At 36.3% G+C, this 17338-nt stretch overlaps 1 protein-coding gene across 2 annotated transcripts in view; it reads right to left on the reverse strand.

Annotated features, from left to right (window-relative positions):
* The window catches only part of LOC106460117 (unconventional myosin-VI-like), a 125680-nt gene that overhangs the window by 66441 nt on the left and 41901 nt on the right, over positions 1-17338 (reverse strand). For both annotated transcript variants that reach the window (XM_013919799.2, XM_022386753.1), the window contains 2 exons: positions 8699-8864; positions 7632-7875 (listed from right to left, as the gene is read on the reverse strand). In XM_013919799.2, the coding sequence (XP_013775253.1) occupies positions 7632-7875; positions 8699-8864 (410 nt within the window). The remainder of the gene's footprint in view (positions 1-7631; positions 7876-8698; positions 8865-17338) is intronic.

The following is a 17338-nucleotide window of genomic DNA, read 5'->3' on the forward strand; positions in this document are numbered from 1 at the left end:
GTTTGCTCCTTGCCATAATTTGCTAAGCCTTATCAAATTTCACACATGCAGAATGTGAAACAAAATATTATTTTTTAGGTTATACATATGCATTTTGAAATAAAAAAGATCATATATTACTATATCAATACCACAGAATTCCACTGTAATTTAACAGAATTTGTAACTAAGCTGCATTTGGGTCTAAAAAAATATGACTTTCGAGCTTACCTTACCACTTGGAACCTACCATGGAAAGTTATAATTTTCCTATACTGAAAATGTATTTCTGATAGATACTTCCTTCCACTCACAAGAATGGCTATTCTCGTTTATTGCTGCCCTCTATATGACAAATATTTTATTATGCATGCCACAAGCCTTTCGCACCCCCTATTAGAATCAAATGATTGCAATGTGTGTCTCATGCAAACCATCATGCATCACATAACCACTAATGTGATGCATGTGACTCCATAAATGTGCTTCTACCAAGTTATCACCTCAAAGTTTGGCAGATGACATAAGCACCAGAAGTGAGTGGGGAAGAAAGGTGGGAAGTGCAAGTGGAGGGAAGTACTTATTGGAAAGAAATTTTCAGTAAAGGAAAAATATAACTTCCGATATAGTACTTTCCTCTTCTCACAAGATTAACTAGAATCCCACATTTATTAGGAGGAGGGACCAGTGTGAGGGAATAACAGACGTACCCCTGAAAGCTTTCGAAGGATACCCCTGTAGATGAAAGAAATGCAAAGATCTGGAGAGGGGAACCACACCACTTCTGATCCAGGTATACTCTTTGCCCAGTTGAGGAATGTGTAAAAATTAGGGCAGAAAATGAGAGGAGTACATCCGAGTGGGAGAGAAAGGAAAGTGATTCTAACCTGAGAAAGATATAATAACTCAATCCTACAATAAGAAAATGGGTAAATTAACATGTGTCCCATGGTGTAAAGTGGCTAGGGCATGGCAGACTGTACTTGGCAAGTCAACTACATCCAAAACCTCCTTGTGGGGTACTGACATCCGCATGAGGGTAGGATGAGGACCATACCATCTTCACCTCAAACCCAAGAACTGATGAAATCAGAACTATTCTGATTCCTGGGTATTACACAGGATGTGCTCTGAGTTACCAATCCAGGAATGTGACATCCGGTATCAAAAAGAAGTCTATCGCATGCAATCAACTCTCGTGGCCATGAAACAGGCTGGGACCATACAAAGGGCAATAATATCCATGTAAGAAGAGAGTACAAGGGAGAGCCAATGATAGAACCAGAAGAGTCCCACATATCTCAACTGTGACCCACAATGCAGAAGGAGGAATCGAAGGAGGAAAATAGACAACCTGTGCAAAGACTTATGTTCACTCAAAAACCAAACCAGACAAACAGCTGTTGGTCGACATATGGACAGTCCGCACTATGAAATGCAAGGGCCGGCTGATCCAAAGCCCATGGAGAACGAGGCATACTAACACCATTTCCCAACAGAGAGGCGAACTGGTTAGCATAAACCCAAATGTCAGGGGGCAGGAGAAACACCAAATAAAGTTGGGAAGTATGTTCATGCAATAACAAATAACCAAGGAAACAGGCCATAAGATATAGGAGAAAGGAATAAAACATCACATACCAGAAAAATTAAGTCCCCAAAAACCATGGACGGCTGACCAGAATCCTCAGGGAGGGTATGGAAAGGCCCAGCAAAATCAGGAGGTGGAAACAGGTGATCAAAGTACTCATCAATCTGACCAGGTTCCACAGGTTCAGGAGGAAGAGGGGAAATGTCTGGAGATAAAGGTTGACACATATAACATTCAATCTCCCTGTAAATAAACATAGACAAATCTCCTGTTGGGTCACCAGCACCTTAAGCCTGTGGTATAGCGCCTGTTGTTTATGTGTGAAATCCGAAGTGATGACATTAACTTTGGAATCCATGGTGATGTAGTCGGGAAAATCGTTTGAAGTAAATAATAAATGTGACTGGAATATAGATAAGTGAATTGAAATAATGACAAAAAAAAACACTGAGTAGTTTAAATTAAATTAAACCACTTTGAGAAAATATGATCTCAAACACGAAACCAGCTGAAAAAAAGAAAGCCGTTCGAGTGCAACTGCTGCCAAATGATAAATGATAGTTTGGTAGAGGCTCAGAGAGGGAGTCACATGCGTCATGTGAGTGTACTATGATCCTATTGGTGGATAGGTGTTGCATGATGATTTGCATGAGAGACACGTTGAAATAATTTTATTCCAATATTGGGGTGCAGAAGGGATCTGGCATGCATAATAAAAACTTTGCATATAGAGGGCAGCAATAAACGAGAATAGCTAATCTTGTGAGCGGAGGGAAGTACCGTATCAGAAGAAGAGGTTCCCATGTAAATACTTTGCAGAAACTCAGAAAACCATGGGGGGAGGCATTCCGAGCTTTCAATTGGTTATTCACATGTCATACAAGACCTAGAGAAGAAACTTTAGGCTTAGATAACTATAAGTGCAAAACTGCATGATTCCAAAGCTGCATTTAAGCTTCATAATGTTTGCAATGTGATGTTCTTCAGGCATGAGAAAACTGAATGTTGCACAAGCCAGACAATAAACCTAAGCTACGTGAAAAAGTAAACAGAAGAAAGTGTGAAAAATGCAAAATCCTATCTTGAAAACATATTAATTACTGAAAGAAAAAAAGTTAAGTTCATTTTATTTCCTAATTTTCAAAATTTCATTTCAGTTTCACAGTACATTAATGACCTAACTACAGTTAGTGTTATGTAGAGAAAATAACAGATAAAATACAAACTTTTACCTTAAAAATGTTTTGGCATTCATTTAGTTGGTTCTAGAGATTATACAAATTAAATAAGAAAACTGTAAGATAAAAATAAGCATTTCTATTTTTAGCAATAAAAATTAATTTGCATTTATACCAGTCAGAGCCTGAGTCATAACTGACTCCATAAATGCACAGAAAATGTTTTAGTAAAAATACTTTATAACAAATACAATTTTTTGTGTACGACAGACTTGTAATGTTTATTAAAAGTAAAGACCTTGCCAAATTTCATGAAAGTACACTTAGTTAATTTGTAGTTATAGTAAACATTGCTCAGTATAGCCTAACAGGAACAAGACTTGGTGTTAAATACCCTCACCATCTCAAAAGAGTGTAAGGAGTAATCAGTGTTTCTCTTTATAAATCTTAGTAATCTAACTCTCCATCATTATTTATTTGGTTTTTGGTTCATTTTATCTGTAAAGAGACAAAAAGTAAAACATTCTGTAGTTACACTGTCACTTGGTAATGAGTATTGCTCACATATAACATATACACACCCATTATACTGCACATAAATAGCATTCTTTATGGACTTTTGGTCACTAAGAAATAAAACTGAAAGAAAATCCTTTATATTTGCAGTAGATAAAAAGTCATATATCTAACATGGAATCTGTAAGAATGTTTCAACATTCTGCAGCTTAAAAATAATTTTAATTACTACTTGTAGGTCTAAAAAATAACTCTTTACCATTTAATGCCAGTTGGCAGTCACATATTGCATTATGTGCCTTGTCTATTATACTTGTCTTCAATTTGCAAAGACAATAATTTTCCTATACTGAAAATGTTTTTTCTATAGATACTTACCTCCCTCACAAATATAGCTATTCTCACTCAGTGCTGCCCTCTATATTTAAATATTTTTTCCCAAGCCACAATCCTTCTACATACCCCATGATAAATGTGGTTCAACTGCATCTCGCATGTAAATCATCATGCGACATCCCTCCACGAATAAGAGTACAACACACACTCCTCATGCATGTGACTCTCTATTTGATTCTACTGAACTATAACTTATAGTTCAGGCAGAAAATTGAAGCACCAATTTTTAGTGGGGAGGGATGGTGGGAAGTGTGGGTGGAGGAAAATAACTATCACAAATAGATTTTCAATATAGGAAAATTATAAATTCCAATACGGAACATTACCTCCATTCACAGATCTAGCTAAAATCCACACTGAATAAGTGGAGGGACCGGTGTGAGGGAAAGAAAGGAGCATTCTTCGAAAGCATCTGCAAAACACCCTAAAAGAGGAGATCTTCACAGTAGAGGATCATACATGGGAGACCCCACCACTTCTGTACCTGGTATACTCTCTGCCCAGTGTGGAAAGAGGCATTGCGAACATGGATGGAAAATGGATGATGCACATCCAAACAGGAGAAAACAATGGTTGGAAGGGATCCAAACCACCTGATATCAGAATCTCAATCCCTTTGTTGACAGTAATGTGAGTAAGAGTGTAAAGAATGTGCCCCATGGTGTAGAGTGGCTAAGGCTCAACAGGCTATACATGGCAATTCAACTACAATCCAAAACCTAGCCACCTGGAACCAACATTCATGTGGGAGTAGGAAAGAGAATCATACTAACAGCAAGCTAACTGCAGTCCAAAACCCAGGCATCTGGTGGGGGTAGAAAAAGAGGATCATATTGTCTTCAGCTCATGTTCAGCAGCCCGGAGGGAGATATCATAACCACTAATCTGTGAACAGGGCACATGATAACAAAGTGAAAAAATGTGGTAGTAATTTTGGAACCCAACATCCAGTCGATCGGAAATACAAAAGCTGTCCCTGTATTGTGAATTATCCCACTCAAAACCAATCACACAGGAACCCCAACCAGTGCAGTAACATCATTGGTATATGAAAATCTTCAAGGGATGGTGCAAGAGGAAGAACCATAGCAACCTGCATGTTCATCCACTATGACCCACAACATGGGAGCATTGTACATGAGTCCAATTAAGTGAAGGAACAGACACACCTGTAATACATGTGTGAAGACTTATGTTGATTGGTACGGCTCTGAATCCAAAACTCAACCACTGGGAACCAACATCCATGTGGGGTAGGATGAGGGATCTCAATCGAAGGGGTGAACTGCAATTTTGACAGCTCACTCCAAAGCTAAAACACCCTCCTCAGATAAACCCATTCAGAGATGAAGCTTCAGATTGGAGGATGTTTTGTCATCTACACCAGCAGAACACCACAGAGTGGGATCCTTAAAGAAAAAAAGAACATGCCCCAAGTGGAAAACGATAACCTGACAAGGAAGAAACAGCTATCTGATGCAGATGATGAGAGATGAATGAAGAATTGAAGAATTTCCTCCAATGGATGATGGAGATGAGACACCAGAAAAAAGGGTAAGGTGTCTAATCTGGTGAGAAGACACCTGGAACAAATTATGAAAAGAAGGAGACAAGGAAAAATAAGCCAATCAATTTTAAAATTCAAACCCATTTGGTAAGGGTAGAAGGAGAAAGGTCACGAACAGAGGACAGTTGCCACTGAATAAAAAGGCAGGAATGGGCACCATAGAAGGAAGCCGTGCATGTATGGGGCATAGCAGTCTATCCAGATCAGACAAAAAATATAGGTGGGAAATGGAAGGAAGGGAAATTGGCAAGAAGGAGGAATTACCCTCACAAGCCACTGAAGTTTTGGAAGGGAAAGAGCAATCCGGATATAGGAGAATATATGTGGAATGATACAGGGTATGAGAAAGACGATGTCAAATCCAAATAACGACATCCACAGGCCAAGAGGAGAAGGAAATAAGTCTTAAGCAATAAGTGAAAAATCAAACACGAGGACAGAGGTAAAGTAATGCAGTGAAGAACTACACTGACATCTCAATCCAGAAAGACTGCGTGTCAAGGTGGTCAACTTATCTGGAAGGAACACAACAATAGTGAGAGGGTAGGAGAGGTAAAAACTTTATGGTACAGGGAAAAATGAAAATTGTGGGATAAAGCAGCTTGATAACCCACAATCGAGGAGACCAAAGTCCGTTGGTCAAACAGCCAAGTGAAGAAATCCATAAGAAGATGACCAGTGGGTCGAGCAGGTGAAAACTCCCGACCCAAAAATCAAAGGAGGAAAACTTTGCAATTACATTGATAAACATTCCTAGAGGTAGGAACTGGTAAGGGCTGGAACGGAAAACAGTAATAAAGGATTGTCTAGAATGAAGGACCAAACACAACAGTATTAGAATAAAGAAATAAAAAAAACTGAAAAAAAATGTTTGCGAACTTTTGTAAAAATGAGAATATCAATTCCACTTTGGAATAAAGGACAAAACAGTTCAATGAAAATTTCAAAAAATTCACTAAGTTTGAAAAAAAAAAACAATGATTGAAAAGCACAATATGAAAAACATCTTGACAGGAGCATTGCCAAATGAGAAGTGATAGTTTGGTAAAATTGAATAGAGGAAATCATGTGTCAGGAGGGTGTGTCACTCTCCTATTGGTGGAGGGTTGTCAAATGGTGATTTACATGCAAGATGCAGTTGAATCACATTAATCTTGAGGAACTGGAAGCTCAAGGCTTGTGGCATGTGAAAAATGTTTTGCATATAGAGGACAGCACTGAATGAGAATAACTATATCTGTGAAAAGGGTAGGTACCGTATCAGAAAACACATCTTTCACCTTTTAATTCAACAACAATTTACAAACATAAGCAGCACCTTTTTTTTAAGACCTGGATATAAATACCAGATCCTGAGATGACTGAAATAATTATTAAAGATTTTTATGTTATTTGCCTCTGCTATGCCAATGTCTCAAAAGAGACATTGTTATTCATATAAAATTAAATAAAAATTGCATTACAAACTTATTTTGAAATACCTTCTATTTTAATATAGTAGTCAGTCATTATAACATTTGTATTTACTTTAGTGAACCCATCATATAAAATGTATAAAATTGTACATTAGATAGGTAGTTAGTTAAATAAGACATTTCAAATTACTCTTGGTCAATGTAGACTCTGTCAGAATTGTGCTTTAAAGCTACTCATTTAATAATTCTATTTTACTGTTATCATATATTGAAATACTGAACTATCTACTAGGCAAAAAACTTTGTGGTACAACTGATATTGCTAAATAGCATGTTGAACAACTAGCAAAAAAAAGTTTATTCTCATAAAATTATCTATATATACATATATGAGATATGACAAAGGTAACACTAAGAGAGGAGGTGTTTCTCCCTTGTAAAAAACATTTGGGTCTAAAGTTAGGTCTATAGTTACTACTAAGAATAAAGCAAGAAAACACAGATGACTGCAAGTAAATGTCACATTGACAATGAAGCTAACTGAGGCTTCTGGTGATGTTATTGCACTGTGCACATTGTTACCACATATGTTAATCATAATGTGGTCTATTTAAAGTTTCCAGGATCCTTCAGGAGTTTTTAATAATATTTCAGGATATTCCAGGAAAGGATTATTTCCAGGAAGCATGAGAATTTACAAGCTAAGATTGATTTTTGAGATTAATAGATGTGTATACTTACTATAACTATGAAATTAAATAATACTCTGAATTGCTACATAATGATTATAAAATATAAAAAACTTATGTGATTTTCAAGAGTTGTATTTTAATTTTTGGGTATAGATAAAATAAAACCATAAAACAGTAAATCCATCAACTAAAACCATTAAATCTTTATTATTTATTTCTGGAGTATTTATGAAAGAAATATAGAAATTAGTACAGACAGAATTAATCTAGCAAAGAACAATGTTCTATGATACGTACATGATCACAGTGCCTTTGACTCCACCTTTGCTAGGCTGCATAATTCGATTAAGTAGACTATGACGTAGATCCTCAGGATCCAATCCCATCAGGGAAGCTGCTGTCTGGAGGGAGGTTTCACCTAGTTTGGTCACTTTACACCCACCACTAGTATCATCAGGAGAATCCTCAAAGGTTACATTTCCCAGGTGAAGAACTGCTGCTACAACTGTGTAAATGGCTAGTTTCTGTTGATCATTTAAGCCTAAAAGATTTGTAATGCAATAATTGTTACTTAAAAAACCTGTTTGATATGACTGGGTTTTACCATTGCAAATGAGCATACAAACTAAATAGTAGTACACAAGTTACTTTATTATACGGCAGTATCTTAACTGATCCAATAAAATCCACTACCTTAATCATTACAAAAACTTAATTTTATGGTTTTTCTAGAAGACTTTATTTCATCATTATTCAATCATTCTAAACAATTTAAACACACACTGTTAACTTTCTTATGTTAATTTCTTATAGTCATCATTACTGATCAATAGATTCTGAACCTTAACTAAATGAAAAGGTTATTATATTTTTAAAAACTAAATTCTCTGTTTGATGCCTTAGGGATCATTCATATCCTTTACCGAAGACATGTTTCAATTAATACCTAAGATAGTACTGGTCAGAACATCTTTTGCTGACAAAGTATGATTATAATCAATTACATTGCTCATAAGACAATAGCATTAGGTTAATATACTATTATACACTCTTCTCAGAAAAGCCCTTACTGACCGAACAAAGAATACAAAGTTTTAAAATAAAATAAATATATCAATATTGTCTTATGTCAAATATAATTACTTTTATCATGATTCTCCACTAAAAGGCATTTAAATCATAACAATTATATGAAATGTTATTTTAAAGTTCTTCTATAAGACTATAGATATTTTATCCCACCAAAATTTGAACTAATACCCTTGTATCACTGCATAATCACACAACCATTCCAATTCAACAGTACTTTCCAAAACCTTGAAACATATATTTTTCTAATATTAAAGTATTACTAGAAGTCTCACCAATATTGTGTAGAGCCTTATCAAGATGTTGGAAGTCTCTAACATCATCCACAATTGGATCTTTTAATGGACCTTTCTGTTGATGGGTTTTAGATTTTCTGTTAGCACTGAGGGACATTTCAGTAGCAGTAGAGGTGAAGTATTGAGTGCAGCTCCTTTTTAAGTACTAGAAGTAAATATTACATAATGAATTAACTCTCTCCACATGGATTCGGTCAATTTGACCGACCACATGACCTCTTTGTACTCATTTAGTCTTTCACATACAAAAAATCATATTTTTTAGTGAATAAACTAAAATAAAGATTTGTCCATGAATATATTGAGTATTTGTTTTGAATAATCCGTGTGCAAAGTGATTTTTATGTTAAGGTCAAAAATACTTTACTTCATCTCAAAAATCCCAAATTTCATTTGTGTAATCTCTAAAACTTCCTAAATACATTTCAAATTTTTGTTTTCATTAAAACTTTATATTTTATCTGTTATTTTCAATGTCCTAATTCTAAACAAGGTTGGTCAATTTGACTGACCCCCAAATCTAAATAAATCTAATTTACCCTCCTTTTCTTTATAGAATGACTTGAAAAGTAGCATGAAACTACATTCGTTATCCTAACTAGCTTTAAACTAGTAACAGTATACATCTATTTGTAATTAAATTTTATTGTTTTATTGCCCTTTGAACCATGTCTGACTACTATTCATGCCATTATAAGTTGTAAATCATTTGGGGAACATGCAGCTCACATTATGCTATTTAATTAAATTACCCACAAGCTACTCCGAGCTGCTTGTGTGCATGCCTCATGAAATGTTTTTATTATATTATTATCATTGTTTATTTTACCTAATCTAACCTTAACTAACCTAAAGAAATATCTATTTTTACATTTTAGTTACTTTTATAATAATAAATAAAGAATAAACATAAAAAACAAGAAATAAAGTACTTACCTGAGTAATCTTTTTTTTCTTTTTGCTCTCAACTATCAATGACAGTTAACCCTAATTTTTCTAAACTAGTGGTAGTAGAGCATTAAATAATTTTTGTTTTTAATTAAATAATGCATCAAAGAACATAGACTAATAACGTGCAAAAAGTAAACAATTTCCTCTAACAATCACAATTTTTTCTGGCTTTCTAACTATGCAACAAGAGCCATTACAAATGCATCCAAGCTAGCTGTTGTGATTCCCGTGGGAACCAAAGTTGAATTAGAAGTGAAAATGACTATTCTGTGTTCAGAACACAATGTTATATAACATGTCATTTGATTGATGAAAACCTTGACTTTCTACAGGTTATAGGTGATATATAATTAAATGTAAGAGAGAACTATTAACAAATCTTGAAAAAGAGGATGTGACAGGTGGGTGTGGCACAAGGGGTCTGATTTTCTATCTGACAGCTCTGTAACTAAACAGAATTAAAGGCTATAAAAATTATGGTTTGTCCGAAAAATGACGATTTTATTGCATGTAATCTACAATTAATTTTGTAATTTCTTGAGGGGTGAAGGTGGATAAAATAACAATGAGAGAGAGAGAAATTGTGTCATGTGAGTCACACAAGAGGAAATTCAGGATTTTTTTAAATATTGGCTTATAAAATTAAGAACTTAAAACTTATATACTATTAAAATATGGGATATTTGCTAAGATTTTATGCTATGCTAATTGGTATAACATAAACAAAAAGTACTTTAACAAAATTTGAATGTAAGACACTAAAACCTTGTGTCACGAGCAGTAAAGGATACCTGGGGTGAGGGGTTAAAGAACTTTGACTTTAATCAATTACTAAATGTAGAACTTGCTAAATGATTAGAAACAAACAGAACTTCATGAATTGAAAAAGAAACTCAAGCTAGTTTAACAGAACAGGTAAAATTTTTGGTATCCTGTAAATAAAAGTCTGCATGTTTTGATATATTAATATTTATAGTTATTAGCTTTTAAACATCCAGGTGTGTTGCTTCAAAGCACTTGTTACATGATTTGTTGTAGCACACTGAAAAACAAAACTGGATGACATTGTTTGAAAGGTAAGATTAACTTTCTACAGATCATGTACGTTCTGTAAAATACCTTATTTTTATATGTGATATTGGTATGAAACCACAGCTTTGAAATGTCAAAATCATTTGTTTTTTTTTTTTTTGTTAAGTACCACAAGTTTCAAAACCCAGTTTTTAGTATTACAAGCCTTGAGGCTTACTACTGAGCCACTGGGGGGCATATCAAAATGATTTTATCATGAATGTTTTTTTCTAAGAAACAATTAAAAAGACTTAACTTTGTTAGAGATTTCAAATACTAATTTTCATGTCTTCATACATTCTTGTATAGCTTTCCAATAAAGCTTTTTATTGTATAAATCTGTAAATTTTATCTTTGTTCTGACTTCAAGCAGTTTCACTGTGTTTATGGCCTTAAGAATACAGTAAAAATATCTTTTTTACCATATCAAAATCATGAGCAAATCAATCTTTTTCAACCCTCTATACCAACATATTTTACAAGTAGCAAATTCTACCTACAATCAAAAAATTCTAGCCAAATCAAAATATTGATAGCCATTACTCTCAGAAACACTAGACAAATTCAACATTAACATTTTCCTTACCTGAAAATGTATTTCCAATAGATACTCACCTCTGCAGATAGAATAGCTTGATCCCTCATGCAATTGCCTATGAGATTTTCATGCCACTAGTCTTGAGCTAACTCACACCTAAAAATCACGTGTTTAACATGAAGTACAATAGTTCATGATGACATCATCAGGTGAAAATAGCCCTCCACCAATGGGAGGATGACACAACCTCCTAACGAAGTAACTCTTCCCTAAGTACTTGTGCTTGAAATAACTTCATTCTTAGAAAAGGCAAGAAGAAATTGCACTGAATGTGGGGAGGACAGTTGGAAAGGTGTAAAGAGGTGAGTATCTAACAGAAATACATTTTCAGGTAAGGAAAATGTTAGCTTCTGAGACAATATCTCCACTTCCACACAGAAAATAGTTAGAAATGTCACACTGAAATGGTGGAGGGGCTGGTGTAAATATTAAACCTAAATGAGGTCCCTTCAAAAAGTACCCAAAGGGAAAGCCCATGGAGTGTGGCACCCAATGCCAGGGGCTCCATAGAGCCACACTTGTGACAGACCTCATCTCGTCTCAAACAGAGTAGAGAGAGAAAACAACAGAGCTCCAAGTGTCACAGGGATGGATGAAATTTTTGCATTGCCAACCAAGCACCCACATACAAATGATCGGCAATCCAAGAAGTGCAGTATGGTTAAGGCATGATCAGGCTGTACTGTGCATTTCTCACCTTGACTCAACTAGACCAACTGAGATGGGGTGACAAGCCAGTCCCACTGCAAAAGGAGGGCACACTAGTTGTTTCAGGAGTGACCCACACTATACAGACAGTGCTACCACCACACAACTTCCCACTGTATTGTGTTGTACACAATTGGTAAGGAACTCAAGGCCCACCATCCTAGCAGCTAAGAACTGGTAACTGGAAAGGGTCCCCCATGCTACACTTGAAGAAGGGGGTATAAAAGAAGTATTCAAGTTTGGAAAACCCAGAGATGTGGCTAGCTCCACATCAGATGCCTGCCAGAAAGTTCTTTTACTGGAGACATTGTAATGGGCAAGCATGAACCAATGAAGTGGACAATCATTTCCTTGGTGCTGGCTTTTTCTATGATAGTCTATGGAATGGTACAGTCTGGATCAAGCAAATGAGTAAGTTTAACACCACAAAAATATCTCTAGTGAGCCAAGGCAGATTGGTTGAACTCTTTCCATTACCCCTGGTTCAGTGCAGATTTGGGGAAATAAGCAGACTCAGAGAGGCAACACCAGCCATCTGGAGGAATCCTATAAGTGGGAAGAGGGTGACTGAAAAGAAAACGCACCTACCCTTCTCAAATACAGAGTGTAGATTAAAGAATAATGACCAGAGGGAGTCAAAATCCTGTAGCAGATGAAACAGCCAAATGACAAAAATAATGGGAGATGAACATGTGTGGAGAAGGGGGGAGGGGGAGATAGAAGAGAAAGAATGATCACCTTCTCGAGTAGTCAAAGTCTAGTGAAGAAAAGCCCAGTCTGGGTAGTGGAATAAATAAGTACAATGAAAGTGAGTTCAAGAAACATTGATGGCATATACATCCAAATGACAACCACAGGCAAGAAGGAAAAGGAACTATGTTTTTAGGGAAAGAAGGTATAAAGAACGAGAAGCCAAAAGCTCAGACAGCACATGAAACTCATGTGAAAACATGTAAAAATCCCGTTAAGATCTTAGTCAGGCAAAAGAGTTGGAGGATAGAATCAGAACAACCTGAATAGAAGAGGAAAAAAAAACACATGGTAGTAATGGAAAATGTGAAATGTAGTTGACAAATTCACCCGACAACAAATTATAGGAGACACTGACAATCCATAATCAAACAACCATGTAAAAAAAAAAGGCTGAGTAAGGAAGGGGAAGATGAACCAATGTTAAAAAACTCATCACTTCTGTTGATAAACGAACAAAGTTGAGGAACGATGGAATGGGATAAGGAGAAGGCTACATGATTGGAGAATCTTGTCTTGTGGATGATAGATTGAATATATCCCACACATGAAGATTAAGAGACAACACTCCTGGGTGAAAAAAAAACCAGAGGGGGAGAATTGGGCAAAGGAAGAAAGGGCCTGGATGCCATTTGACGATGTAGAGAAAACTAGGGTTGGGCAGGCAAAAGAGGCATCATCAACAGCACTCGATAAGGAGTGTCATGGGTCAAGGAAAGGACATGAGAGAGGAGACAATGAGGAGGATAGGCATACAGAAAACGATAAGACCAGTCCTGGCTGAGAACATCAACTGCCAGGGCCAACAGATGAGGAACTAGGAACCTGAAGAGGGGAAGTTTAGTGTTGAGAGGAGTTGCAAAGGTATCAATGAGGGGCATGCCCAACAAAGAGTAAGCCAAATGAAAAACCTGAGGGTGGAGAGACCACTCCATGGGTAGAATCTGGTCAAGCTGAGAGAGAGGTGATCTACCATCAGATTCAGAGCTCCTGGCATGTGACAAGTTATGAAATGTACTCAATGGGAATGAGCCCAAAATAACAGGTTGAAAATGTGGAAGCAAAGAGTCCTGCAATGGGTAACCCTCAATGATTGATATGATAAAACATGGATTTGGCAAAATGTATCAGGACTAAATAACCCACGAGAAGCAGAAGGAAAAGGGAACATGCCCAACGAACTGCAAGAAGTTTGAGTATTTTGATGCAAAGTGAACACTCCTTTGGCTCCCACATGCTGGAAGTCATGTTGTTGTTTAAAGATGCACACCAGTTTGTCAGAGAAGCATCTATGAAAAGATGAGGATCTGGTCAGAGGAGATGTCCACCTTGATACTGGCATAGTCAAGCCAACAAGACAAGTCCTCGAAAGGAGAAGAGAGGAGACACACTATCAAGAACAACAGATCCAAAGAAATGTTCCACTGGAAGAAGTATACAAGTGTGCAGCCTAAAGGAATGAGTGGTTCTAGTGAAGCTGGAGTTCCCAAAAACAAAAGAATCTCACACACAGGGTGTAAATTAAAAGTGCAAATCTTGGTCACAAGACATTCTGTTGCTCGCAGACATATAAGTGAAGGCTGAACCCAACTTAGATGAGAGTTGATGAACACGTCCAGATTCACCAAATATTGGGTAGGTATGAGAAGACTTGGAATGCTTGATTAGCCAACCTAGCCAAACAGCCTCCTGCAGAAGAATAGAGGCACGGAGAAGGAGTCCTTTTGAGAAGGGAATGAGAAAAAGCCAATTGTTCATGCAATACTGGATCCTCAGCCACAATCCATGAATATGGCAGACAAATGTCCTCATGACTCAATTGAAGACATAAAGAGTAGACACGATGCCAAAGGGAAGAGCATGGAACTGGAAGAGTTGATTCTGTTAAATGACCTTTGTTATCCACAAGTGAAAAGGACCACTGGAGAGAAAAGAAATCCTCCATTTGAAACTGTGGGATGACAAGAAACAGATTAGAGACCATAAAGAGATGTGAGTAATATATCAGAGTAGGGGTAAATACTGTTTCAATGGTATTCTTGGTCAAGAGCTCCAAGACCATATCTTCAAGACACTGAAGGTAAACATGGTTGGAAAGAGGAAGAAGGAAAAACAGGAGAGAGAGGGGAGGAAGAGAAGTGTAGAGATAGGCCATAGGAGACTGAAAGCTAGTGAAATGATACAGATGGGTGCCTACTGAGCTAGACCCAACAGAACAGTCACTGATAAGACAAGCAACAACCCTGATCTTGTGAAGTTGGAGGACAAGAAGAAAAATAGGAAGGTGAGATGTGGATTGAGCAGGCTAGGAATGGGAACAGAAGGGTGAGCTTGAGAAAGACGATTAACCAAAGACAATGAGGACTGAAGCTGGGCCAACTCAGGAACCTGACAAAGACTGTGGAAATAAAAGTGAGCCAGACAACACTATTCAGGAAAGCAACCCAACCCAACAGCAGAGGAACTAAATAAGGAGGGATAAAGTAGTAGTAGTATTATGGGCTAATGTTGGGAAAAGAAGAAAACAAACCTCTCCAGAAGAACATTCGGGAGCACGTTGAAATGCCTCAGAAATAAGGTGAAGGAATGAGAGGTAATATACAAGGGTGTTAAGAAAGAGACATAATTGTGAAAATTGGGCACTAGAAAGTAAAAGAAAAGTTAAGAGGTCCACCCTTCAAACAGTTAAAAGAGATTCAAAAGAGTGAGAATAAAGAAAAGAAATTAAGAATGGCTGTAAGCTAGGACAAAAAAAAGTGAAATAGGTGAGGAGGACAAAGCATTTGATACGAGTGTGCAGTTGTTCAAAAAACGAGTTCACACATACCCAAATATCAGGGAAGGAGGGATAACAAAGTAATCTTGAGTCTGGGTTTTGTGTAGTACAGAATGGGAGGAATCAAAAGACACTGAAGAAAAGAAGAACATATCACCAAAAGCATGTCACAAAAGAAATTAGAAGGGTGAAGATTTTCCTGCATTGATAAAGAAGCACCTAGAACAAATCCCGGTAGGGGAAATAGCCAATCAAAATCATCATCATCATCCTCATATTCAAACAGAGAAGAAGGAACATCAGCTGAATGGATGGATGGATGGAAGGAGGTTCTGTAGGCATAAAACAATGTTACTAACATGAAACCTATGGCTACTGGTGGCCTGTTATCTGTGGGGAATATCACAGCCATTGTTCAATGTGTTGTGGGTTTCCAATGTCACAGAACAAAGTAGAAATTACCATCACTTGAGAATTCATAATGGATAAGCAGGAAAAAAAAATTCTTGTTCTTTAATAAATAAATAAATAAACTATTACAAATCTCATGTAATTAATCAATAGTTTTAAACACATCCATTCGATAAAATGCTGAAGGAAAGAAGGAAGTTTTTGGGGAAGTTACTCCACAAGGAGACTGTGTCACCCTCCTACTGGTGGAGAGCTATTGTCGCATGATGCTGTCATATTTCACTAGTGCAGTTCACATTAAACACATTTTTTAGGTGCGAGTTAGCTCAAGGCCACACTGTGTGCAAATCTCATAGGCAGATATATGAGGAATCAAGCTATTATGTGTGTGGAGCTGAGGTATCGTCTTGGAATCAAATTTTCAAACTTGTTTAATCAAGGAAGTTACATCACACACGACACATGTTATTTGAACTTTAATGGAGAAATAGGAAAGTGTTAATGATGTTAATTTGTTATAAACACTGATGTGAATTATATAGCACTTTGTCAGTCAGAAAGCTGTCCTAAGAAGTTATACTTTTGCAAGGTTACTTTCCACATGCCTACAAATATAACCAATGCGATGGGCCAAAAAAAAGAGAATCTATTATTGGTTTGCTATACTTGCAAAGTTTGAACATTACAACTCATTTAACTTCAGTGGATTCACATCGGACATTAATAATTTTACGAAAACATTACCTAACATCATCGGTGGAAATTCAATCTCTAATAGGCATATGAACAGTGAAGAATACAAGGATAGCTAGCTCCCTACTAAGTGAATTGTACCTATATCAACTCGCTCATCGTGAACCCTTGATAAGATATCTAGGAAGTTCCAGACTAGAAAGACTTTATATTGCTTGTAAGTTTGTGAAACTTTTGTTTATAAATCATTGTTTGTCATTACTATTTGTAATAACTGTTATTGTTAATTGTATTGTTGTTTGTATATTAAAACGTATTTGTGTTAAAAAAGAAAACTGTGTATCAATCTTGTTAGCAAATATCATAAACTGACTATTTATCGGCTTTTACTTAACTGCTAAATCCAAAGTACAATTTAATTACTAAATTTAAATTTATCAGTTAACTCAATTTCAGGCCATTTGGAATTCTAATATGTAACAGGTCCTCCATTGTATCCACAGCCAGGCAGATCCTGCTGAACTTTTAACTCAGTTTATATATATATATATATATAATATTTGCAGAGATAATTTCATTATTTTCTTTTCTTTCCAAGTCTTATATTCAATTTACTAGTAATATCTACTTATTGAATGTATGATTTATTAGGAATATAAAT

The sequence above is a fragment of the Limulus polyphemus genome, unplaced genomic scaffold, assembly GCF_000517525.1.
Source record: "Limulus polyphemus unplaced genomic scaffold, Limulus_polyphemus-2.1.2 Scaffold712, whole genome shotgun sequence".
NCBI lineage: Eukaryota > Metazoa > Arthropoda > Merostomata > Xiphosura > Limulidae > Limulus > Limulus polyphemus.